The sequence below is a fragment of the Oculina patagonica genome, chromosome 14 (genome assembly GCF_052425735.1).
Source record: "Oculina patagonica isolate OP01 chromosome 14, crgOcupat, whole genome shotgun sequence".
Taxonomy (NCBI): Eukaryota; Metazoa; Cnidaria; class Anthozoa; order Scleractinia; family Oculinidae; genus Oculina; species Oculina patagonica.
The window spans coordinates 16,010,295-16,036,845 of NC_135771.1; the positions used below are offsets into that span (position 1 = coordinate 16,010,295).

Below are 26,551 nucleotides of genomic sequence, written 5' to 3' on the forward strand. Positions count from 1 at the left end.
TTACCACCGATGAAGGGCTAAGCCCAAAACGTTTGGTTTATTACTGAACTTAACTTGGCACTTAAATAACCTTTGTTCTCAATTTTCTCAATTACAAGTGCCACGCAGCGAACGGAGATTTACTCTCTTCACGTTCCCAGGTGTATATAGAAGGACTTGCTACTTCCCTGATTGAGGGCCCGGGGTGGTCAGGTAAAGGGGAGGGAAAAATCACGTTTCACGGAGAATAAAACGGCCCTTTCACAATTCACGAGTAATATAATACTGCCATTTCTCGCTTCACGGCCACTATGGAAATCACGACTCACGAGGAAAAAAATTGCTATTTTACGAAACGCGGCAAACAAAACCGGGTGGTTGCAAAGAACTGGCACTAGTTCATTAGCTATGCCACCAGGCAATTTTACATTAAAAGCAAAATGGCGGATAAAATTGAAATTACCTTGTAGTACTATCTTCCGCCTTTAAAAGTATCATTTTAAGGCTGATAGCGAGATATTATTTCCCGGAACAATGGTCGAGTTTCAAGCCGTGATAATGGCGGCCGGCACGGGCTCTCGTATGTTTCCTTTAACTGAGAGGATTCCTAAAGCGTTGTTGCCTGTGGGAAACTTGCCTGTTATCTGGTACCCAATTAACTTGCTGGATAAAGCAGGATTTGAAGGTAAGCAACGGCAGTTCAATATTCAGAAATCAGGTGTGTAAAACTATCTGCATTCTCTTTCACTGTAAACTCCTGGATTAAATTCATTTGTGCCTTTCAGCCTTTGAACATTTTCTGGCGGGTGGAGGGGTTGGTGGGGGGGGGTGGTATGGGGAAAATGATAAATGTAGTATTAAATTTCTATTATTTTGAGGGGGTATTATGTCACCTTTTTGTCCTTATTTTTTTCTAGCTGTGGCTTATTTAGCCTGAAAAAAATTAAGGCTATGTACAATGTTATTATTTTTTTTTTTATGCACCTATCAATGGTTTGCCCAAGGATGGGGGGGGGGGGGGGGAGGGGCAACCCACAGGAATTTGACATCGTGAAGCTCTCCCAGGGTAGGGATTTTGACATCTAAAATGGTCTGCTGGGTTAGACATTTAAGAGGAAAATGTGAAATTTGACATTCACTAGGTGACCAGGGGTGGGGAATTCAACTCTGGATTCCAAAAAATGTCAAATTCCCCGGGGGTTGCCTGCCTCCCCTCCATCCTGGAGCAAGCCATTGATAGGTGCATTACTTTAATCAATCTCCAAAGATCATTTCATTCATTTCAACATTAATCTGCAGTTCATATATGTCTTTCATATATTCATTACGTCATCCACTCCATTTGCGGGATAGTAGAACCACAATTGACCTGCTCCCATCACACTGATATCGCGGAGGTCGTGGGTTCAAGTCCTGTTGTAGCCTTAAATGCAAATTATTGCTTAAATTGCTATCACACTGCAATGTTATTTTAATTTCAAAACACTACATGATGTACTAACAATTGAAAATATCTGCTTTTATCAGATGAGAGTAGTGACATCAATGAATAATGGATGGGTATTTCAATCTATGTCCAAATATAAGTTAAAAGTTACATGAAAGTCACTCACTACTTAAGGTGAGACACACTGTTTTGTTTCTTTTTCAGAGATAATCATTATAGTACTGGATTCAGCAGTTACACAGTTTCACCAAACTTTACCAAGTATTTGTAATCCTAAACTAAAGCTGGACATTGTCACTATTCCCGATGACGCTGATATGGGAACAGCAGATGCTCTTAGGCACATCAAAGACAAAATAGAGGTCAGTAATTTTCTGAAGAAAATTTATTGTAACAGAACTGCAAGAACTGCATATGGAAATGTTAATACAGTGAACACCCGCATATAAGAACACATGATTTCGGAGGTCAGGCTGATCGGGTTCTTATTAAATTGGTGCTTAGTGACAAATCAGCCTCAAAGTGTTCTTAAATGTTCTTAAATTTCTATATTAGTAATACTACCCCAAAATGTCCCTAGATGTGAAATTAGCATAAATTAATAAACATTCTTTGATTTTAATGATCACAATCAATACTGTATCATTGTAGAAACATCAGTACAGTACTCAATACAAAAATACAACCACTTGACAGCTGATAGCGTCATGACTGCCATATAAAATCACTTGTTTTTTATGTAATTACTGACACCTTTTCTATTTTATAAGAACATGCTGAATTTTTCAGGCTGATCTTGTTCTTATAAAAATGGGGCTTTATTGGCCAAATTTCAGCCTGGTGTTCTTAATCCATTTGTTCTTATATGCGGGTGTTTACTGTAGTGTAGTGTTATGTGCTGGATAGTGCGTTACAAGACCTGGACATTGCCCTAACTTCCATTAAATTGATTTCCTTTCTTTGTGGTTATTTCCTCTATGCAAAAGAAATATTTTAATCATGAAATATTTTGACCTTTATTGACCATTCACACTCTACGTCTAATGATTTTATTTTTTCAGCTTCCTTATGTATTCCACAGCTAAATGAAGATTCATGTTCTGCACCAATTTTTGATTTTTTAAAATTAATGTATAATTACTATTTGTCATCATTGTCATCCTCATTATCATTTGTCCATCTCTTTTTTGGAGAATTAGGTTACCTTTTTTTCTGTAATTTGTGGGTGTCTTATGGAGTAGTGTTACTTATGACAGGTTTCAATAAGGGCCAGGCACTGGGCAAATTGACCGGCTGTAAACACTTCTTTGCCTGGCTGTTTTCAACATCTGAATGTCCAGACTTGAGTTTACCAAGGAGGAACTTTAGGGCCTTGCTGATTATTTACCTGCATGCAAAACTCTGATGCCCTCCTGCTTCACACCTTAACAAATTTCTTGGATTACAACCCAGGGGGGTTTCCGGCTTGTAAAGGGGTGGGTTTTTTGGGTTTTTTGTTTTTTGGGGGTTTTTTTTTTTGTTTTTTTTTTTTCTTCCCCCCCCCCCCCCTCGCCCCCCCAACCAACCAACTAACCAACCAACTTTAATAAAAGAGGGTTACTGAGGGTGACCGCAAACAGTAAAAACTGATAAACTATTTTTAAATTATTATTGAATAGATATTGCAATATATCTACAAGACTTACAAGACTTCTATAGAACAGTAACCATGTTTACAGTACATTAGTGTATACAGTACTTGTGCAAAAAAAAAAGAACTGATAAACTAGCGGCCCTTAAAGAGGCCTTTCAAGAGGGTTTCTGATGTCACTTTGTCACTCGTTTCCAACCCACCTGTCGCCTATTTGGTGAGGGAAAGGCTGTCGCTGTTGCAAATTTATATACACCCTTTAATTTCAGTGCTTGTTTCTGTTGGCTGTTGGTGCTCTGAAACACGATTGCTACTACATTTTCAGCAATGTTGCCTGTCGCCACAACCCATTAGAAGGCCTCCTCAAAGAGTGTAAATTGTACTTACCTTTCACCACAGTGACTGTCATTTGGCTGCTAAAACCATTGCAGAGGGTACTATGAATATCAAGGGACTGCAGCAAGTGTACATGTCTTTATTGAAAAGCATTTTATCAGCATTTTGCGAGGCAAACATTTTGTGAGATTCATCTTGACCTCTCAGAGACCAATAAATCTTAATTACCAGTGCTTAAAGACACCATATTTATTTGAGACAGTTATTAATTAAATTGCCTAATGAAAATGGTTTCCTTTCAGAAAGATGTTTTTGTCGTCAGTTGTGATCTAGTAACAGACATTGCCCTTCACCATCTTGCCGATATTCACAGGAGTCATGATTCAACTCTCAGTGTTTTTCTAGCCCCTGTTCCCCAGACAAGTGCTGATAGAGAAGCAGCTAATAATCCCAAGGCAAAGAAGAAAACGGATAACACAGGTAATCATTGACCAACATCAAATTTCTCCTCTCAATACCAATACTTTATCAAAAGAAAGGTTATCTACATAATAAAATGATCTCCAAAGAGGAATTGCTTAATTGATCTTTTAACAATTAAATTGTCAATATTGGCAGAGTGCATTTAGAAGCAAAAATTAATCTGTAGCATGGATTTGTTAAGATTCATGTTACTGAAGAAGCTATGACATCATAAAGTTTTTGTGATGTTATAACTTTAAAAATAATGAACATTTCAACAAATCCACGGTGTAACGACCATGCAGACGAGACTGCAGACCGCGCGGTGCGACCAGATTTTTTTTCTTCCTTTTCACTTCCGACGTTCTCGAGTATGGGCACAAGTTCACGGCAGCGAAGGAAAGGTTGAGGAGTTCGCAATAGAAAGTTCGTAGTTTTAATTTGGTGAAATGAATCCGGAAGCCCCAAGTCAGTAAGGAGGACGAGGCTGCAAAATGTTTGAATGTACACGATTTTTCAGTCACCTGACATAGGCGCGAATATAGACGTTTTCCCTACACATAGTTTGGACGACTTTCTTCCGTTCTTCTTTTACACACCGGCGCCTAATGAAAAAATAGTAAAATCGACAAGGAAGTTTTTGGGACGAAACCCACCGCAACACCGCCGAGTATGACTGCTATCCCCAGTTCACCACAAAATGTTCATGTTAGTCGCGCGAAGCAAGGAACCCCCGCCACCCACACACACTGCCCCCCCTCAACCTCCGCTGCCGACAAGCGAACACACAATCCCCACCCGCACAAAAAAAGAAAAAAAACTCAGTCTCAGGCGAACGCGCCCGCGCACGGTCTGCAGTCTGCAGTCTGCATGGTCTGCGTTTTATACCGACCGACAAATCCATGCTACAGATATTGCATCTAATTGCAGTATACTCGTGGTGTTGTTTTCAATGAAGAAAAATGTAAGCTGTGTAAGTTTTTAGTGTTTTTCTGTTCTGGCCACGTGACTTACCAAATATGATCATGACTACGAAAATGAAGGTATCCTTCAATAGAACAAACCTGGCCAAAAGCTAAACCCAGGATACTAAGGGGGCCCAAGATATGATGGATAGAAGCCATCCATGGTAATTATGTAGCTAAGGGTCTCCCCCTTAAATTTATTTACTGGGGTTTTATTTTTAATTAATTCAAATTGTTTTCTTCAGGTTGAAACATATTACCAGTGAACTAAGTTGAAAACAGATTTATCCTGAAAATTCAGTTTGACCTACAACAAATATTGGGGCTAATAAATGGTTAAGAGGGACTATACCAGCCTGTGTTTTGGTAGAAGTTGGTTTAACTTTACTCTTTTTCTTTAATGTTTAACAGGTCAACTTGATTTCATTAGTATTGACTCAAAAGAGAACAGGCTGTTGTTCTTTGCAACAGAAGCTGATTTAGATGAAACATTAATGATAAGAAAACCTCTCTTGAAAAGGTAATTTGGACATGGTGTGGCTTATGGAACATTATATTTCATTTCATAGAATTAAATACGTTGTGAAGCAGACTGACAGAGAACACATGAACGAAGAAAGTGAATCATGATCATATTTTTTTATTTTTTTATTGATAAATATAATTATCTTTGAAGGGTCTCATAACAAATTCATCATTTTTTTGTTATAGATATCCTTGTATTAACATTGTGAAGAATTTGATGGATGCTCATTTGTACATAATAAAGAAATGGGTAGTGGATTACTTAGCTGAAAACAAGTAAGAATTAAATCTCAATCAGTGTTAATTTTTATTTCACAGTAGAATGCTAATTTCTTGAACCCTCAGTTTCTCAAAACTCCTGATTACTCAAACCAATAAACCCTTTCCCTTCAGCCTGAGTGGGTTGGGCTCGAACTTGTAATCCGGAGTTCCCGGGTCCACCTCCCTGCCACTGGGTGGATTTGTCTTTGGTAGCCCCGAATTCAACTCCTCCAATTCATTCTTTGTAAATAGCCAAATAAACTACTGGGACATCGGTTACTGTGTTTACCATATAAAGGTCATATAAAGGTTATTTTTTTAAAAAAGCTGTGAAATCACTTTTTTAAATCCAGGGTTCGTACACGTCTTGAAAACCCTTGAATTTCAGGAGTTCGATTTCAAGGCCTTTGAAAGTTCTTGAAATTGGTTTTCGGTCCTTGAACGTCCTTGATTTTTTATTGAACATCAAAAGGCTTCAAGGCAATGAGAAGACCGCCAAAATAAGAATTTTTTTAGTTCTTCAGCAAGCACATCAACGGCACAACAGACTGAAATCATTGGTTTAAGGTATATTTCATTAAAAAAGTCCTTGAAATTTGCAAGAAGGGTCCTGGAAAGTCCTTGAAAAGTCCTTGAATTTTTGGCCCGAAAAAGTGTACGAACCCTGTAAATCACAATAAAAAGGGTCAATGAATTTGATACAGACAAATGCATGATATGGCCTAGTCAAGTCACCACGTCTTTATTAATTTGCTGTTGGCTTGCATTCCCACAACCATTACTCTCAAAATGGTGAAAAAAGGTAGAGTTGCAAAGATGCAAAGAATAGTGTTACATTTACTTATAATAAAAACTGCTGTATTGATTTGGTAGGTCAATAAGCTCAATAAAGGGTGAGCTCATTCCATATTTGGTGAATAAACAGTTTCAGAAGCATAAGAAAGTGAACGATGTCCCAGAATCAGCTGACACCAGTGTCCAGGAACCGTGCAACAGTAAACTAGGTAGGAGTAAAAACAACTTTAACATATAGAACACTTGCACAATGTTGTCATTTGATATACTAACGGTCATTAGCATAACCCAGCTGCCAGGTATTGGCAAAACACGCAATCTGATTGGCTACGTATACGCTGAGTTCGCTGAGTTTTATAAATCAAAAACTTCAACTTAATTAAATGCATTCATTAGATAGGGACGATTACTTCAACACCTTTGAAAAGGTGGAGTTATCATTATCAGTATGTATACTGTCTTATGTAGTTGACACTTTGATTATTTTCTGCTACTCTCTTGACAGATATTTATGACTTTGCAAAAGAAGATGACATCATGTCATACACAAGAGAGCTGTCCTCATGGAGTGGCACGCTGACGGATATTGATCATACAAACAGCATCCGGTGTCATGCTTATGTCATGGAAAATGGAATCTGCCTTCGAACAAATACTGTCCCACTGTACATGGAGGCAAACAGACAGGTTTAAAACTTTTAAAACAGTGCTTTTTAAAACAACAACACATTTCAAAAGGACAGTGTTTTAAATTAAATTATATGAGTGAATAATTTGAATAGGCTTGGATAAATTATGAAGTTATTTTTTGCCCAGAAATTGATGTGTTGCTTATTGCAGCTTGTATGCTTTCATCAAGGAACAAAAGCTCCATTTTCAATTAAGATCAGTCCCTCTGACAATGGCAATCTGTCAACCATTTTTTTTTTGATTAAATTGCTCTGCATTGCTCTGGTCAGTGCACTTTGTCCATCTTGGGACATCAAAAGCAGTGGCATATCTAGGGGAGGGGCCCCCACCTTATTTTTGGAACTATTAGAGGCCCAAATGGCCTAGAAAAGTTATTTTCGAAAATGCCTTCCTTCTTATTCTAGGGTCTCACGGGTCTGGTTGAACAGTGGAGGGGGACAGGGGTGCGGGAGCCTGGAAGAAAAGGTACGGGAGGCGGGAGGTTTAGACCCCCCTGTCCCCCCCACTGAACAGCCTACCCCCCTTATCTGAAGATCTGGATCTGCCACTAGACAGCAGCTATGTTTATCTTTCAAACCCTCAAACCTCCTGATAACTCAAACTAAAAGTTGTTTCCCTTGTACAATGTATTTGTTGTGATGCTCTGTAATCTGGACTAGATGTATTAACCAACTCGTATTCATTTGGACAGTAATAATATATTTTTGTTTTAACTTAATTGTTTCTCAGATATCAAAGCTACTTCCTTGTTTAACCTCCAAGGAGATTCCCCTTATTCATCCACTGGCTACAATCAAACCTAAATCACAGGTAATATTTTGAATTTTAATTAGTACTAAGACAGGAACTCATTTAATAGGCCTTATTCGTATTCTCGGTATTGGACTGGAACTAGCTTGCAATGGAGGCTAATGCAGGTAATCTTTTCAAATGCAAATGACTTGAAGCTGTTTTAAATGATATTCCCCTGCATGAGCCTCCATTGCAAGCTAGTTCCAGTCCAATACCGAGAATACGAATAAGGCCTTTTGTCTTTCCTTCTGAGTTCTTTACTCCCTCCTCGTCTCATCCACTGGCTACAATCAAATCTAAATCACAGGTAATATTTTCAATTTTAATTAGTACTAAGACAAGAACTCATTTAACTGTCTTTCCTTCTGAGTTCTTTACTCCCTCCTGTTCTCATCTTTCTTCCTCCCTCTCCATCCTTCCTTCCCTCCTTTGTCCCTACCTTCCTTCCTTCTGGACCCAGGGTACTGGCTCAGGGTCAAACCATTTAATTTACTTTGTTTAATCATTGTTTTCCAGGTAGGAAATGATTGCATGGTGGATGAGAGTGTATCAATAGGAGAAAAAGTTTCAATCAAGAAGTCTGTTATTGGAAAACACACAACAATAGGAGAGAAAGTCAAGATTAGCAATTCTGTGATCATGGATCATGTAACAATAACGGAGGGGTAAGTAAGATGTGCCCAGCTCTTTTCAGGGTCCTTACATCAACTGTACTCTGTAAAGGAAACTTTAATTTAAGGTGGCTCCATAGTATAGCTTCATTACTGTGTGTGCACTGCTATTGCAAGGTTGTTGGAATATGCACCTGTGAGCATGCGCAAAACCGTAACTTGAAGAATTTCTATTTCTCTTTCATTATATAAAATGAGGGGAACTTCACTGTGTAGAAAGCTAGAAAAACCGTCTTAAAGTAAGCTTGCATCACAAAACAGGATAAGCGTCTCTGTCGCTAGTTGTCATAGCAACAAGATTAAGGTACTGAAAGAGTCTTTCTAAGATAGATAAAAGCTACAGATACTTGATTGTCAGTAGGCATTATAGCAAGTGTCATACGAAAAATATTTGCAAAAGCAAAAGAAAGCTCACATGCAAATGTAATTGCAGCGACTTGCAGATTACTATATTGAGCCACCTTAAGAACTTCCAATACCTCACTCAACCTTGGCTTATAGTTAACTCCCTGTGAATTGTTAGAGCAGCAATCTAGCCTGCAGGCAGGCTCTCTTGTTAAGGTTTCATGCCCTGTTTTGTTTGGTGTTTTATGAGAGCAGCTAAGCCGCAAGTTGCATGGTGGGAGCGGGATTATAAATGAGAGCCTGGCCATGTAAGCCATTGAGCTTTGAATTTCCACAGATGAAGCATTTTGATTGGTCAGAAATGACAAGCCCCTTTAATTTAATTCTTTCTCATGATGCTTATCCACTAGGCAAATAGTTCCTAGTGGGAGTGCAGAAAATAGTTAGTAAATGCAACAATAAGCTTCAGTCTTTCTTGTGACTTCCTTTCAGCCTAGCTTGGAAATTTAATTTTCTATAAGACGCATCCCGATTTTGGTATAAACTTCCCACAGAAAGACAGATTTTTCTTGAAAAAAAACGTGCGCCTTATAACCGAATAAATACGGTAGCATGAATTCCAATGTACATATCAGAAAAACCAAAAAAGGGTGAAGCAAGCTAATTTTGTGTATATAAATTTGTTTATAGTATAAATTTGTAGATATTTGAGATTTTAACAGTACCATTTCCTGAAAGTAAACATGATTATCTTTAAATGGAACAGATATAATTATTGTGTGCATCCTTTAGCAGTATGCATAAATTGTTTTGCCCATGCAAATGAAATCATTATGTTGTTGTAACTTATATACTAATGGTTTGTCCATTTGTACTTTTAATACTGTAGCAATTTAATAAAAGGAGTAAAGCCATCGGTTAGTTTCTATGTCTCTATAATCTAATAAAGATCCTAGCACGCCATTTTGCTCCTTCAAATGGCTGAAAAAAACTCTCGCCTGTGCTAGGATTCTCCATTGCCATCCCATGGCTTAGCTGTGGTCTTTATAAGATTGTAAAGTAGAAATGGAGGTTTTATTTCTTTCTAATAAATTATTATTATTTGCCAGATGCAATATTCAAGGAAGCATCATTTGTACAAATGCATATGTCAAGAAAAATGCCAGCCTAAAGGACTGTCAAGTAGGAGACTCGCACACCATTGCAGAAGGAGGTTAGTGCTACATGAACTGATTGAAAGTTTTTGTGAAATCTTATACCAGTATGGACTTGGCAAAATTATTATCATGTTCGATCCTAATCTGTTTCTATTTAGTTTGTTTTTAACTGAAAGGTATGGCACCAGACCCCCATGGGTGGGGGGTACTCCCTATAATGGCCTATATGGGGAGGCTCCGCCCGAAAGGAGTACCTTTTACATGCTTCAGGTATATAGAAGGGTAGGGATTTCACAGGTTTAGATATATGAAAGGGCAGAGATATCAGTCATCTAGGGGCCTTCAATTAAAATATTTCGAACAGACGCACTTTATGGCTGTATTATTAAAATTTATTAAAATTATGATTGATATATGATTAATATGATTAATTGAAGGGCTCGGTGCAAAAAGGGCGGTAGTGATTTTCTCTTGAAATGAACATTATCGAAACAGCTCCAAATTTCGCATGCAAATTTGTTTACGTGTGCTTAACACTGTCCTGTGTTTCATTTCGTTGTTCTTTCCTTCGTTTTCGAAAAATAACGTATGCAAAAAGAAAAAGATTTTTAACTTACATTGTCCACAGTAAACCAGCACTAGACATTTTTCCATGCATCGCATGTGCAAATCTTGCCTCGAGGCACTTTATTACAGTCGTCCGGGATGTAAAAACAGCTTTTCAGAAACCAACTTTGCTGACCGCCATGTTTTCTCATATTTAATTTGCTCCCAGGCGGTGGCAGCGAGGGACTGGGACTCGCTATTCTATTGTGACGTCTTAAGTCACATGTTAGTGGCTCAAGAACAGAGAACAAAAATGGCACCTTTCTTGGGGAAATAAACTACTGGTTCGTTTGAGCGAGTGCGTCCGCTTGGCGGTTGAAGGACATCATTAAGTCTGAAAACCCGTAAGTCCCACAGCATTTCTCGAAGAAATGAGAGATGTTCGGCCTTTGTTTTGTACAATAGTGCTCTTTAGCGCTAGAGAGAGAAAGTTGTTTGACAAAGGCCGGCGGAGCCAAGCGGTAATAAAGTCTAAAACACAGATCTCTTGTCGGGAACTATGTCAGCGTGAGTTTTGCAGTGTCCCCTTGGGTGCTGCCGCGACAAAGTTGCCGAGAAGTGACCTGGTTTTAGACTTTAAAAAATTCTTTATATGTTCCCCAGGGCACCTTCCCTTCGCAAAATATTTTCTGTGTCTCATTAAATATTCATCAATCAATCTATCGATTCGTGCGAACGAAAACCTCATAAGTTTATCTTGTTTTCGCGGGATTATGTAGATGTGTGATGATGTAAGGAGTGGAGATAGAAGTGAGAGCAAGCCGGCGGCACTCAACTGAAAGCAAAACTAGTATAATGTGACAACACGAGCAAGCGTATACAATCAACAATCAGTCTTTATTTCACTTTCACCTCGGCAAATTACAGCTAACGGTAACAGAGTAAAATAGTCTTGCCCGAAACAACAAAAACTAGATAATTGCAAACAGACTGCAGAAAAAGCTAGCTGCAAGCAAACTGGCGTGAAAGCTTACTGCATTAAAAGTGCGATCTATAAAAGGTTGAGGCTGACTCTGATCCTAAACTTAACTTGAAACGGCTTAACTCCCTAATCCCTTGGGGTTAGTGTTAAACTTGTTTTTTTTTTTTGTGTGTGTGTGTGTGTGTGTTAGGGCTAGGCTTTTGCATTAGGGTTAAGTCTGTAACCCTAATCTGAAACTCTAATCCCGACCCTACGGCCTTGGGGTTACCTTTTGCGTTAGGGCTAGGACTGTAACCCTAAAAATTTAGCTGACTTCATCGTCTTGAGAAACAAAAGGTTTGTAAAAGAAAAGTCAAAAGACGCCACGCAAGCAAAAACCTTGTCTTTTTGCATGTGTTATTTTTCGAAAACGAAGGAAAGACCAGCGAAATGAAATGCAGGACAATGTTTAGCACACGTAAACAAATTCACATGCGAAATTTGGAGTCGTTTTGTCCATGTTCGTTTTCGGCCAAAATCACTACCGCCCTTTTTGCAGCGAGCCCTTCAAATGATACATAAAAATGGCATCAAGACTTCCTGTTTTAGGCATATGTCATGTCTTTTTGGTATATGAAAGGGGTGCCTTTTTTCAGTAAAAGGTATACGAAGGGGGTGCCTTTTCTATCAAAATGGCATATAAAAGGGTAAGGGGTTGGAACTGATTGAGTAACCCCTCTGGGCACCAGACCTTGTTTTGAAACAAAAAATTTCAATGAAACGCTGTGATTTAGTCAAAGAATATTTATTTTGTTCCATTCTTTCTTGTAAATCTTTTATCCTAACAGACAACTGTCTCATCAAAACAGTAACACCTCTAGGTTTTTTTACATATTTTTCCCTCCAACGTTCTCTACTTCGTAACATTGGATTTATTTTTTCTTTTCAGCTGATCTCAAGGGGGAAGCTTTGATTGCAGAACAAATGATGGACTTTGAATAACAAATGATAAGGAAAAGGACAGCCTGAAATACCAGTCATGAATTGCTCATAACAAGTTCTTTCCGTGACTGTAAATCTTTTTGAACATAAAAGAGCTCATGAAGATTCCTTGTCACTTGTAATGTGAAACATTGACTGTTTAAACTTTAAAGTTTCTCAACAGTCAAGACCTTAAAATGCTGACAACATAAGGCCAACAGGATGTCTCTAGAACAGGATATAACAAGAATTTCATTGACTTGCACTGGGTGGCCAAGGGTGAAAAACTCGCCTGCATGCAAGGACCAAAAAAAACGCAGTCATTGCAAGTCAACGCATGTACACATAAGTCCTGACCAGAGTTGCGAGTATGACGGAAAATTTTAACTTGCATCTACAGTCAACTCTCACTAGAATTTGTTGTCTGTAATAGAGAAAATCTGTATAGTAGTAGCAGGAGTTTTTTTCAGTAATTCTTATTCGCCAGGACTTCAGCTTCTGTCTGTAATAACGGGGTGTTCGTAATAGCGAGGTGTCCATAAAGGCAAGAGTTGACTGTACTTGTGACTCTGTTTGACCAGATCTTAAGGGAAAGTCAAAGATGAAACCACTGACCATAATAACAAGGTGTTCATACTTGGCTGGTGTTTTTGGTTCAACTGTGGTTTTTTTTTCCAAAGCAATTTATCAAGCTGGTCAAATCAATGATTATTTTTATTGAGATAACTTCATCTTCCTTCACACCAGTCACCTTTACAATTTATAACTAGTGGTTAAAATAATTTTTGTCACAGCTATAAATTACCAGTACAAGTATTTAACATTAATGCAACTCTACATCTGCTCAACATTTTTTTTTACAAAACTGTCCAGTAGACAGGTGACAAGTATTAAGTTTCTAAAAATCAACTAGACTTGAGCTGCTACTCAAGTCTGAGAATAAATATAACAACATGAACTAATGTGTTTATGTTTTGTGGTTAAATTGAAGGATAGTTGGTGAGGGACTAAGCCTCAGGTCAGAAGCCAAGAGCAAGCTTGCAGTGTAATTGTTTTCGCCTAACCTAGTGGCTGATCTAATAAAATATCAATAACACTAATTTATTTACAGTTTTTCTATAGTAAATACTTTTCAGTCACAGTGCAATTACAACTATGCTTGCCCTTCTTGGGCCTTCTATCTATCATTGGCGTAACCCTGTGACAGACTGTTGGAATACTTGCAATCTGATTGGCTACACTGGCACCGACTATTTAAACAATGGTAAGAGTGTTTAAATTGTCTCAGAACTATCGGCTGATAGTTGCCCCACGGAAATTTGACTTTCTTAAAACAAACATTAGCCAGAGAAGCGAAGCTTTGAGGGCTAATAATATATGCTAGTTTTAAGAACATCAAATTTCCAAGGGGCAACTATCAGACCGATAGTTCCGAGACAGAAACACTCTATTGTCTTTATTGTTCACCACTAAATTTTCTTCCGCGCGCACATGCAAAAACGAGCATCCTGAATTATTTTTAATTTTCAGGATAAAAAACTCAATTGAAAGCCGAAATTTAACAAACGAAACAAAACCAGACAAGAAACCCACTAAATGCAGTGAATTTGGTTGGGTTTTTTTATCTGCAGGCACGCTTGTTTACAGAAAAAGTCACGGGCGGGCACTATCCATCCGGGTATTTTTCTTCGGCAGGCACTATGGGCTGATAGTGCCCTCCGGCGGATGAACACTATCGCGTCACGTGATCAATTTAAACCAATCAGAATCAGAGAAAATTTAGTGGTGAACTATAATGATCAATAGTTGGTGCAAGTTTGCCAATAGTCGGCCTCTGTGTTATGCTAACATTTCATATTATGGTAAATTAAAGTTTCCATATTAAATATCCCAATAAATACAATAAATATTCCACAAGCTAATGACACTTGGATAAATGCAAACGTGCCCAAACATACATATATTAAGTTAAATAATTTACACAACATTTGCATACAAATAATTGGATATGTTTTTTTTGTGGATGACAACAAAAATGAAAATTCTCTTGTCCTCATGCAAAAAATTATCTAACACCAACGGCTGGTTTAAAAATGATCTCTTATTCTTGAGTCTTTCTTAGCACTTTGAAATTTATGCCAAATCTAAAAAATACAAATGTATGTACAACAGCCAGTAATTTACAACCCAAAAGCTGCCAATGTTTTGGTTATTGGCAAATGTGTTTCTGTGCAAATATGCGAACAAAACCCCTTTTAAATTAAAATAAATAAATGGAGATGTACCTGAACTAGGTTTTTGATGATATTCCTCACACCCCCTCCTAAAAAGGCCTTTCCTCCTTAAAAAGCTTGTGTGCATGGCTCAGTTGGAAGAGAGAAACAGAACCTGGATAAATCCTCCAGAATGCTATTTAAAACTAGCCAGCCAAGAGCCCACTCCCAGACAAATGGAATTATCTTTTTTTACAACTATAAATTCCGCAGAAAATTCCCCAAAACAAAAAAAGGAAAATTGGATGAATTTTTTTGGAATGCTTTGGCACAATACTAAAGATCCTCTCAATTTATGGCCTACCTACAAAATGTACTCGAAGAGCTACAGTAATAAATTATATAGTTTAACTGCCTCAGCAGTACAATTAACATCCCATCAGTGCCATAAAATAGTGTCTTGTACATGGCACTTTTCTTGAATTCTTCAGAATAGCAATTAGGAGACCACAAATGTATTTCAAACAGACACAATGGATTTAAAGACATCACTGGTATGTTTAATTCTGTATTACATGATCGTGTCAAGTATGCAGTCAATATTCCAGCCATTGTTTCTGAGTTTTAGCCTGCGAATACAGCCGGATCTTGTCCCTCCCAGCCCAAGGGGCATTTTGCAAGAGAGAAACGCTCCTTGGGCTGGGAGCGATGAGAGCTGGCTGTATTCGTAAGCAAGTCTGTGTTTAGCTCTTGCAAGCAGTTAGGTGAAAAACTCTTGGGCGTTTGGGTGCACTGGGAAGAGCAGTGCCTCACTAAAGAGCGAAACAACAGCTTGAAGCTTGGATTAGTACATGATCAGTGGTTGCAACCACGGCAAATTTGTGTACTCACTGGGTCAAACAGAATGATATGTTAAATGAAATTTGAAACCCAATTTTTTTTGTAGTTGCAAGGTTCAATGTCCTATTGGATAAGCAATGAGTTTTGTCCCCCCTTGCCTCCTCAGCTCTGCTTAGGGAACACTGTGTGCCCCCTGACACACCCCCCCCCCCCCCCCCTCTTCCTCCTACCACAGGACACCGGGCCTTGAAGAAACAAAACTCACTGGTTCCCAAATATAAAAAAAAAAATCGAATAGCATAACTTCAGTCAACAGTTGTCCAATCCTCCTCATCTGAAATTTCTCCGAGAATTCCTTTCAATATCTTGTTGAATTCCCCAGCATTGTCAACATGGATGTCGTGACCAGCATCTTTCACAATGCACACTTCTACCTTGGCGTTCTTCCGGGTACATTTTATCTCGTAAGCTGTGCGATGATCAAAAAACGTTGAAGAACCATACATTACTGTCATTGGGATATCATCAGGAAGATCTTTTACTCGGTTAACCATCGGTGACTTAGCCCACATCAATAAAACATTCATGTTGCGAAAGGCATCTTCTCCAGAAGGTGTTTGGGCGTTGCAGTGATAAATATACTCAAGCATTGCTCTGTCTTTCCACAATTCTGACGCTCGTTTGTTGGTGTCAAACTGCGCTAAGCGAGCGACCCATGGACCAAATGGGCCTACAGCTCTGATAGGAGACAGCAGGTTACATGTATTCAGAATAAAATTCCCCCAATGTACCCACCTTGGGAGCAAATCGTAGCGCTGTTCCGAATCTGGATGTCTGTCTACAATGCCACCGGGCAAAATGGCAAACCCCCAGGGGTCAGAGAGAATCAGATGTTTGATTCTCTCGGGGTATTTCAGTGCGTAAGCCATCACAATGTATCCACCGAGGCTGTGCCCTAGAAGGATCATTTTGTCTAATTTCATAGCCTTCCTCCATTCCTCAATGTAATGCACAAATTTGCTTTCGGCTTCTTCGCCATCTTGCATCAAATCTGGCCTTGAACTTCGGCCAAAACCCGGTAAATCGAAAGCGTAAACACTGCGTTCTTCGCTAAGAGCTGTAAAGTTTTGGGCCCACCAGCAAACACCGCTAATAAAGCCGTGTACGAGAACAAGAGGAGGTTGTTTTGTTGGTGAGAGATTTACTTGAATAGTCCACATGTCGACATCTTGGCCAACACGAATGAAATTCCCGACCCAAGCTCTCATTATTCGCTGTTGCAGTATTTTGCATTCGGCATCTTGAAGCTGTTCCTTCGATGTCGGAAACCAGTAGCTTGATATCCAGTTTGAAACTGTCTTTAAAATATCGCTCATGTTAAGATAAAGAATGTTATAAAAGTCGAATCTCAACCCAACCAAAACAACCTTTTGTTTACAATCTTCAAATTTTTTTTCACCTGGTCACGTGACTTGAAATCCCGCCAAATTCGCGCGACAGGTGCAGCTGACGTTTCGAGCGTTAAGCCTTTCGCAACAAGCAGGGGCTACAAGTAGGTTTTTATAGATTGTGCTAGCATAATTTTTGGCATAATTGGAGCTAAAAAGCATAATTTGTGAAACGAGCACTACCACGGCATAATAAGCAATTTTTAGCACTTTTTGGAGCATAAATTCATAAAATGTAGTAAATATGGTGTACTTTCTACAGAAATAAATGAAATTTAGGTAGTTTGTTCTTGCAATGCGTGTTTTAGCTATACAATTGTGATTGTTAAGTCGTTGGAGGCATTTTACAAACGGTTTAGAGATGCGAGCAGCTAATTTGGACAGCTGACGGCCGTGATAAACTGCCATAAACACAAATAAATTTACAACAACAGTTTATTTAAAAAACATCATAATTTGGTGTCGTTATTGCGCACCTCTATGTATAGAATCTACGTCATTTTGTGAGCATAATTTCGGAAATCAGAAGCATAATTTGGGAATTCTGGCATAATTTTTGCATAATTTGGCAAAATTTTGAGCACTGCTAGTAGCATAATATGCCACTTTTAGGAGCACAATCTATAAAAGCCTAGCTACAAGGCTCTTAGGGAGGTCAAGAACCCTGGCTCCTGGCTTTGAAGCCAGGCTTTGAGGGCGGTCATTAAATCTAATAATGTTGTTGTGCCTTGCTGTCATATATTTGATATCTTTATTGGAACGTGGTTTGTGTGGTATTTCCAAGAAAGTCACCATCCACTGATATCTGATCAGTTGGAAAAACATGCCTGCAAACAGCTCTAAGCGTAACACTGCCCTTCCCCCAGCTTGGCACTTGACAAGCCCACACATGTAGGAAGATGCCCGGGTGCCCTGTGTGCAAGGGCAACCCTCTTCGCGATCTTGTTTGCATCACTTATACGAGGTTTTGCTTTCATATCGCTCGCTCTCATTTATACGAGGTCGACTTGAGCAAGACTACCCTCTCTGCTGGCAGGCTCTACCCCACAGCTGACTCCCGGGAGCTGACTATAAAGCCTGACCCCCCCAGGGGGGGTACTCTGGCTTGTAAATGACGGGGATGATCGAATGAAGGCAAAACTCAGGACCCCAAAAAAATCCTTAATTCCGACATTACCCCCAAAAAATCCCTGGACCAAAAATAACCCCCCCAAAAAATCCCTTGTCAAATTACCCCTAAATTGCCATGAGGGGCAATAACATAACACAGAGAACGCTCGTTTTGTTTATTCGTCATACCATAAATACGCCAAGGCACTTAAGTTCGTTTTTAATACCCAAGAAAATCCTCTATCTAAATCAAGTCACCCAAAAAAATACTTGCCAAATTTTCCAACCCAAAAAATCCCGGAATCGAAAATTTCAAACCCAAAAAAATCCTTCGATCATCCCCGTCACTGACAAGTCGGAGTACCCCCCCCCCCCCCCCTGGGGCCTGACCATAACTGGCCAATGTCTGGCCACAATAAGCGGCACAACAGTAAATCCCCCACTAGGGGAAGTAGGTTAGGGTTCAATCCTTTGCCATAAAAATAGGTCATACAGTGGAATTCCGATTTCTCGAACCACCAGGGGAAACGAAAGTTGCTTTGGGAAATCGAGGGAAAAATCGGGAGTTTCCAGAAACCAAGGGTTCGAGAACTGTGTATGTTTGATTTGCCTTTCTTTCTTTTTCCGTTGATTTGAAGCGTACGAGGAGTGGACACTCTTACTGTGTCTTGCTATACACGCTTCCAAATATGAAACAAAATTAACTCACCAGAGAAGGCTACTGGATAAAAGCCATAAAAGCCAGGGGGATCTTACGACTGGTCACGCGCAGATTGCGTGACGATTTACTCCTGGTGAATTGGCTATTATCTGATTATGTAAAACTACGAGTAGTTAAACTACTCGTAGTTTTACATAAATACACTCAAGCCTGAGAACCATACAAAACAAAGAACACATGCAGTAAATTGTTTATATTTTTTGAGGTCACGAGTTTCCGCAAAGCGTCTTTGGATGAAAGCCACGCGTTGTTCGTTTTCGATAATTTCCGTCTCATGCTACAACCATACACTGTTCACGTGAAGAAACTGCGTGAGCTGAGTAAGGTATTTTATTCCCTGTATTTATCCCTACATCTCGTATTCCACATTGAAGCCTCGAAAATAAATGGAAACATTGTAACCACAACTTTAATACGAAAAATCAAAATCAAACTTATTAAAGAATAAATAGCACGGGTTACATGTTGAGGTAGATAAGGAATAACAGTGAGGGTATTACGTTATTTTCGTTCAGTGGTTTTTGGGGAAAGCGTTTAGCAAGCTGATTAAATATTCTGACAGCGCGCGAACCTTGACCGGACTTGGTCAATCTGGCGCGAAAATAACCTTCGTATAAACATTTAGTGTTATACAAAATATAATCCATATGCTACAGTTTTTGGTCTTGGTATACGTTATTTTTTAGCTGAAAAGAAAAATCTGCTGGCCGTAAAATTTTCAACGCGCTATAAATAAATAAAACTCTTCAAAATATTTTGAAAACCTGCTAGCCCGGGCTATCACGGATCACGTGGAAAACACGTTAACACCACGCCGCACGTGTCACGTTTCTTTCGTGACAGACATTGAGTTGGCTTTTGAACATTCCCTTCCTCTGAAACCTTTTGTTTATTAAATTGTCACACTATTTTCGTTGTATTACTGGTCAAATTTTCACTGACTACCCTTAGTTTTCTTGTTCCCGTATTTCCACGTGTATGCAAAGAGAACTTTGCCCTATAAAATCATTCATCCGGTATGAAAACCTTCTTTTGCATATAAACAAAAGAGCCAAACATTCCGGTTGGTTGGCTGATTCCCATGTGACTTATGGATATAAATAGATTCGTCGCATGATTCGAACCATCACTTTCGTTACCTAGCGCGCGAAGGTAGGGAGGTTTTCCTTGAATTTTACTTATTTAATGTCAGTTTAACAACCAACCTCCTCTTTTCTAGATCAAAGACTCTTCACGTCTCCGTTTATCGCCAGAAACATGACGGAAAGCAACCCACTTCTCGACAAATACATGAGCCTTGACCAAGGCGAACGCGTCCAAGTCTTGTATGTTTGGATCGACGGAACCGGCGAAAATATGCGCTGTAAAACGAAAACTGTGGAATCAGAACCCATCGAACCTGACGACCTTCCTATCTGGAATTTCGACGGTTCTAGTACTTATCAAGCCGAGGGGTGTAACAGCGATGTGTATCTTCATCCAGTCGCTTTATTCAGAGACCCTTTCAGACGAGGAAAGAACAAAATCGCGCTCTGTGAAACCTTCAACTTCGATCACAAACCCGGTGTGTCTAACCACAGATTATCATGTTTCCAAGCCATGGAAAACGACAATGTGAAGGTTTGTAATACTTTACTTGGCCGTAGTTTCGTCTAAATCAGTGAGTGCGTAGAATTTTTACAATCAACTCGATTTCGTCATCGTTGTTGTATTTACCAAGCTCCTCGTGACCACGGACACGTCGCGTGTTTGTATTCTATAAAATTTTTCCCGGTTTTTCGTTTGAGCATTTTTTCCGGTGAGTTTCGATGCAAAACCTCGCTGAAAATAACGTAGACTATGTTAGTAGTCAATCTGTGAAATCTGTTTGAAGTTGAGAATGCCGGTCAACTAAAACAGTGAAACGATCAATGAAATCGGAATTCGAAAGAAAATTCTTCAAATTTTCCCTGACATTTTACATGTAATTTATTTTTACACGCCGATCTTCGTGCTGAAAGCGTCTTCGATCGACGTTACATTTGCTTTCTGAAATTACCGATCATTTTGGCCCAAATGCAGCTAGCTAAATACATTAACTTGAGGAATTGGTCAAAGACATTACGTTGATAACAGGGCTAGCAATTTGTGTTATTTTTGTTCTGTCTTTTCTATTCAGCATTGTTTTCTTTCGGAATAAAGAGCTCACACAGTGTTAAATTTAAAGTTTAACGTTCGAGGTTATCCCCAGCGTTGTAATTATGTTTTCAAGAAAGGAAATAATGAAAAATACGTAATTGCAAAATTTCGCGCCGTCTTGTGTCGAACGCAACATTAGTAAACACTGTTGACTCCTCGGTGTTGAATTGATTACGTGCAATGCTGGGAGATTACCCACCTTTAAACGTGGGTGAAAATAAAACATTCCCGAACCGGTTTATTTTTGTGCCCTGTTGAAATAGTAGCGCCACCAAGGTCAATTTAGCCTCCGCATTTTTCCCGCCTCGTAAAAAGGAAGGAAATGCGACGTTTATCAGTTTTATTATAATTGAATTTTAGGGTTGGAAAGGCGACGGAAGGAAGGGGCGTAAAATTATCGGCGATAAACTAATGCTCGTACAAATCGGTTGCTGAATCGTTTGTTTGGGACTACATTACATGTAATTCGTTACGTGACAGTTCGCAATATATCATGTTGCTTTCATGCCAGTTTGCCAGCGTCTTAGGTCATTGTGGTTCAACCACCAAAACAGAAATTTGTTGTGTAAACGAAGATTAAGAAAAGTTGAAATTGTTTTGATTTTTGCAGTCGAAATTAACGCCTAGTTTACACTTTGCATCTTTGTGAAAATGCAAAAAATGTAGACAGTGATCTTCGAAAAATCTCTCGAAACATTTCGCGCCCCCCCGGTCCCTTCTTAAGACACGGGTTTCTTTTATAGATACTTTTATAACAACTTTTGTAGTAGAATTCGGAATCTTGATTTTCTTGCTTCTCTTTGATTAAGTCTTCAAGGCAACAAGAAAAATCGACTGTTTCACTACAGAGAATCTTCGAAGATTCTCGACTTGCCAGACATCGTCAGGCACACGCGAATGTCAACAATTTGCGTTCTTTGCGTAACACTTCTTACGTCAGAGTCTAGTGGCAACCGGAAGTGGCGCCGCAAACGACGTCCTTCCGGCTTTTCTGGGAGAAGGCCGAAGTTTTTTCTTTTTGAACGAAGTTTTCAGAGGCAATTTCTTCTGAAGGACCTTTTTCTTTGGTTTAGCTTAGTCACATTTGCAAAAGTGCAAGCTTTTGTTCCCAACTGATTTCTTTCAACAACAATCTAAAACTAATGGGTATTTATTTTCATTTACTTGCAGAAATCAATCCCCTGGTTTGGCATTGAACAAGAATACACATTGCTAGACAAGGACGGACATCCTTTAGGCTGGCCCAAAGGAGGTTTTCCAGGACCACAGGGACCCTACTATTGCGCTGTTGGTACAGGAAATGTTTTTGGACGAGATGTTGTGGAAGCTCACTATAGAGCTTGTTTGTATGCTGGAGTCAAAATCGCTGGAACTAATGCAGAAGTTATGCCTGCTCAGGTGAGAGACTTGTTTCATAATACTGGTAATTTATATTTAGGCAAACCACCCTGTTAAAAGTAAAACCTTGTGTGAACTTGCACCACAACTGTTGCACCACAACACAAATTTTCAGAGAGTTAAGGGATTATTTTTGAGAGAAGGCCAATTTATATGCTTTCCATTTTTCCTTTTCCCATTTTTGAGAGGAGAAAGAAACTCGCACGGAAACCACTGACGGGTTCAGTTAATGATAATTTTTTAAGAGGTGGGATTGGGAGTGAATTGTGTGTTTGAAGATTTCCCTTAAATTTGAAATAAAATTTCCAAAAATAAGCCAAGGCATTTTAAAGATTAAAAGAGGTTGCATCAAGTGACATTGTCCAATTATCCTTTGTTGTTTTCTAGTGGGAATATCAAGTAGGCCCCTGTGAAGGAATCTCCATGGGTGATCAGTTGTGGATGTCCAGGTTTCTGCTACAGCGTGTTTGTGAAGACTTTGGTTTCAAGGCCTCTTTTGACCCCAAACCCATGCCTGGAGACTGGAATGGAGCTGGAGCACACACCAACTACAGGTGAGGCTTGAACATTGCGCAGACAATCTACATGTCGTGTTCAACCATATCCCTTTTTTCAAACAAATAAACAAATGTTTTTCACCATAACCTGCTTTTTCCAATCCCGTCACCTAACCCCAACAGAATCATTGAGCATTCACGGTTGTTATTTTGGCTGGGGAAAGCATAACCGAAAAAATTCAATCAGAGAAACTACACTGTTCTCGGTAGTCATCAAAAGGGATTGTTCTAATTTGAAACCTTAGTTGTCAAGGGAGACAAGAAAGGATCAATCTTGGGACAAGAGAAGTCAGGTCTCATGCTATTGTGCAGATGATTGCACAAGTCCTCTCATTTCCAGTGGCAGAGCCAGACCTTGAGCTAAGGGGGGAGGGGGAGGGGTTTTTTGTGAATATACACCCAAAAAATTTGAGTGGGGGGGGGGGGAGTCATTAAAAAAATTGTACCCCTCCCCTAGATCCGCCATTGATTTTGGGTGTAAATGTACAGTTTGCTACATCATTTATGCGGACACATGAAGGACTGAGAAAAACTGGGATGACCCAGTTTTGAACTCTGAATGTTTTTTTTTTTTTAACTCAGAATGTTGAAAGTTCAATGTCTTTGATTTGTTTTAATGATAAGAACAAAAAACGATGCAAATTTATTTAACTAAAACTTTTACCTTCTTTCTCCACAGCACACTAGCCATGCGTGAAGAAGGTGGAATCAAGTACATCTATGACGCCATAGAGAGACTCTCTTCCTATCACGACTACCACATCAGTATGTATGATCCTAAGGGGGGAGAGGACAACAAGCGTCGCTTGACAGGTCGTCACGAGACTGCAAGCTGGCATAACTTCTCACACGGAGTGGCTAATCGTGGAGCAAGCGTGCGAATTCCACGCCAGTGTGCTGAAGACGGAATGGGCTACCTAGAAGACAGAAGACCAGCTTCTAACTGCGATCCTTACAGAGTTACAGAGGCCATTGTGAAAACCACCATTATGGGTCATGATTAAGAGGCGCTGTTGGTCGCGAATTGCTACTTCATTACTGATTGGCTCTTGCTACCGTAATACTATTTGTAATATTATTTACCAAGGGAAAAGTGGAACTCCTTTATTTAAAGACATTTCAGATGAGAGATAACTTTTCTAGTGTGGCCTTGTACGATTTTGTCAACTTATGGAATATGTAACATGTTCAAGCCAAGGGAAGTCAGGCCAGCGGATTTCTATATTCGTGACATATTCCACCATTGTATAATTGTCACCAATATCACTAAATTGAGCATACTTTTCTATTGAATACTTTCTCACAGTCTGGCAAGTTCTAAGAAACTGGATCGGTTGGGTCACATGCAGTTTAAGTCTATTTTAGTAATATCTAATAAATTTGTACAAATATAATTGTGTATATTAATATTATTTGCACTACATTTAGCGCGCATGGGACTAGGTTTGCTTAAACAGCAAACAACAATATTCAACTGCTTGCGGTTAAAATAACTTTTCTTTTCTGTAAAGTAATTAAAGTTATTAATTTAACTACAAATTATTATTGTAATGTGTTAAGCTGAGTGGTTTATTAAAATATGGTTGTTATTCTTGAGAATTGAGTGACACTAGACAAATTGGTAGACATATTAAGGAATGGCAGCATAACAAATTGAACTTTTATACTGATACATTGTTTTTGACAAAGTTAGTCTTAGGTCAGTTTTCAGTTGAGTGTCGTAATACCAAACCAAGGTAATCATGCTGGCCAATCACGTTAAGAACACAAATTCTTGGGAACCAATCAAAACTCAAAGCAAATACATGTAGCCGACGAAAAGGGCTGGAAGAAAAAAATGGCTGTAAACTAGCTATCTCGAAGCTAAGTACCTTTTCAATTTTTTTTTTTTTTTTTACATTTCATTAGATGTATGTGAGTGAGTTTGCCTAGTTCCTTGGCCTCAAAAATTATGCCGTACAGTCGTTTCGGATCTAATCTCAAATCCCCCATGGAGATTCAAGCCTACTATAATATATCAAGCACAAGAGATAGTGTTTCATTGGGATATCCAAACAGCAAGAAGAGAGTTGAAAATACAATGCACAGTGGGTTATTTTTGATGAAACTTGAGTCTGGATAGCCAATGAAACACTGTCTCCAGTCACCAAATTGCCACTGTCAGTTAATTATTTAAAGGGTGAAAATGAATTTGCACCATCCCTACAGAAAGATTCTGGCAACTTTTACGCGTGTTTTTGAATTTTTCCAACAAGCACCACCATTTTTATTTAGGAGTCCACTACCCTACGTTTGTAGGTCCAAAACCCTTACTCTTTTATTTACCATTTTTAAAAGAACAGGTGGCCCTTTTGAATTGCCTATCGAAGGGTCCTTTTTTTTGTTTCTTATTTTTTTTACTTAATTGCGGTTTTCAGTGATATGCGAACTCTGAAATTAAATCCTCTTCCAACAGTTTATGCTTTTTGCTGCTGTCAATCATCTAAGCAGACCTCTCGAGAAAAAAGTTCACTTCAACTGGGTCAAAAGGTCACATTTGTCAGTTGTAAATGGTAGATTTCGGTCCATTTTGTTTCTGCTTTTCATGGTTCTTTGGCTGTCACCATAATTATGATTGACGGCAGCAAAAATGCAATCGTTAGCTGGATTTTGAATTTCAGAGTTTGCATATCTATGAAAACTGCAATAATGGGTCTGTTCAAGTTATTTTGTAAGGCCCTTTTAAAAAACCCAAATACTGGTTACAGTTTTCCCTTCTCTTTTGTATACTTTAACCCATGAAATTGCTACCCTTGTGTCACCTACAGCCTCAATTGGTACCTCTTTTGGGCAGAGCCTCCCCATATGGACCACTTCAGGGAGTACCCCCTCCCCTAACCATCAGGCTACCACATCTGGTCACATCTCCGTCAAGAAGAAAATTGAATAGTTGATAGTTCAGATCCCCACCAAAGTTCCAATAAGTCATTGGCTATCCCAGATTGGGGGGGGGGGGGGGGGGACTCCCATATCAAGCAGACAGGGATGCTTGATGGAAATTTTGAATTAAACTCCTAAAATAGACCAATCTGGGAGTGCTTTTTTGACCCCTAAAAGATACCATTTTAGAGCATTTAAAACTGATATATTTTTTACATTTTTTTGCGAGCAACCCTAAACGAGACCTTGACGGCTAAAAATACCAGTGTTTTGCCTGGAACACCCTAAAAGAACTAAAATCCGAAATTTACACCCCTAAGCCCCCCCCTCCCCCTTGTTGGCTATACTGCTCTGAAAATGCTAAAGGTATTTTTTTAAAGTCACTTTGACTTTGTTTCTTGAACTAAACCGAAAAAAAATAGTTAGATCTAATTAGCAATTTTTATGTACAGCAATAATTATTTATTACCCCAAATGATCAAACAATTAGTATACATAAATTCTAAGTGGCATTGACTGAAACCTTAATTATAAATCATAAACTCTACAATAATTATTCATCCACAGTCTGAAAGCTAAATATTATGGTCATCACACCTAGAGTAAAACTAAGCACTTTTTAGT

General features: G+C 39.0%; 2 protein-coding genes and 1 pseudogene across 2 annotated transcripts; 2 read left to right on the plus strand and 1 right to left on the minus strand.

The window, feature by feature from the left end:
• Positions 1-424: 424 nt before the first annotated feature.
• On the plus strand, positions 425-13,449 carry LOC144638631 (translation initiation factor eIF2B subunit gamma-like). The gene is made up of 11 exons (XM_078497837.1): positions 425-664; positions 1,631-1,788; positions 3,695-3,872; positions 5,231-5,339; positions 5,531-5,620; positions 6,479-6,609; positions 6,906-7,087; positions 7,820-7,900; positions 8,399-8,547; positions 10,008-10,111; positions 12,512-13,449. Exons 1-11 carry the CDS (start codon positions 514-516, stop codon positions 12,562-12,564), a joined length of 1,386 nt encoding a protein of 461 aa, XP_078353963.1. The 5' UTR covers positions 425-513; the 3' UTR covers positions 12,565-13,449.
• Positions 13,450-15,825: 2,376 nt separating this feature from the next.
• Positions 15,826-17,038, minus strand: LOC144638642 (1-acylglycerol-3-phosphate O-acyltransferase ABHD5 pseudogene; annotated as a pseudogene).
• Positions 17,039-19,927: 2,889 nt separating this feature from the next.
• On the plus strand, positions 19,928-24,607 carry LOC144638641 (glutamine synthetase-like). Its single transcript, XM_078497858.1, has 5 exons — positions 19,928-20,027; positions 20,095-20,495; positions 22,224-22,451; positions 22,839-23,005; positions 23,688-24,607. The coding sequence occupies exons 2-5, from the start codon at positions 20,133-20,135 to the stop codon at positions 24,010-24,012; spliced, it is 1,083 nt and encodes a 360-aa protein (XP_078353984.1). The 5' UTR covers positions 19,928-20,027; positions 20,095-20,132; the 3' UTR covers positions 24,013-24,607.
• The last annotated feature ends 1,944 nt before the right edge of the window (positions 24,608-26,551 follow it).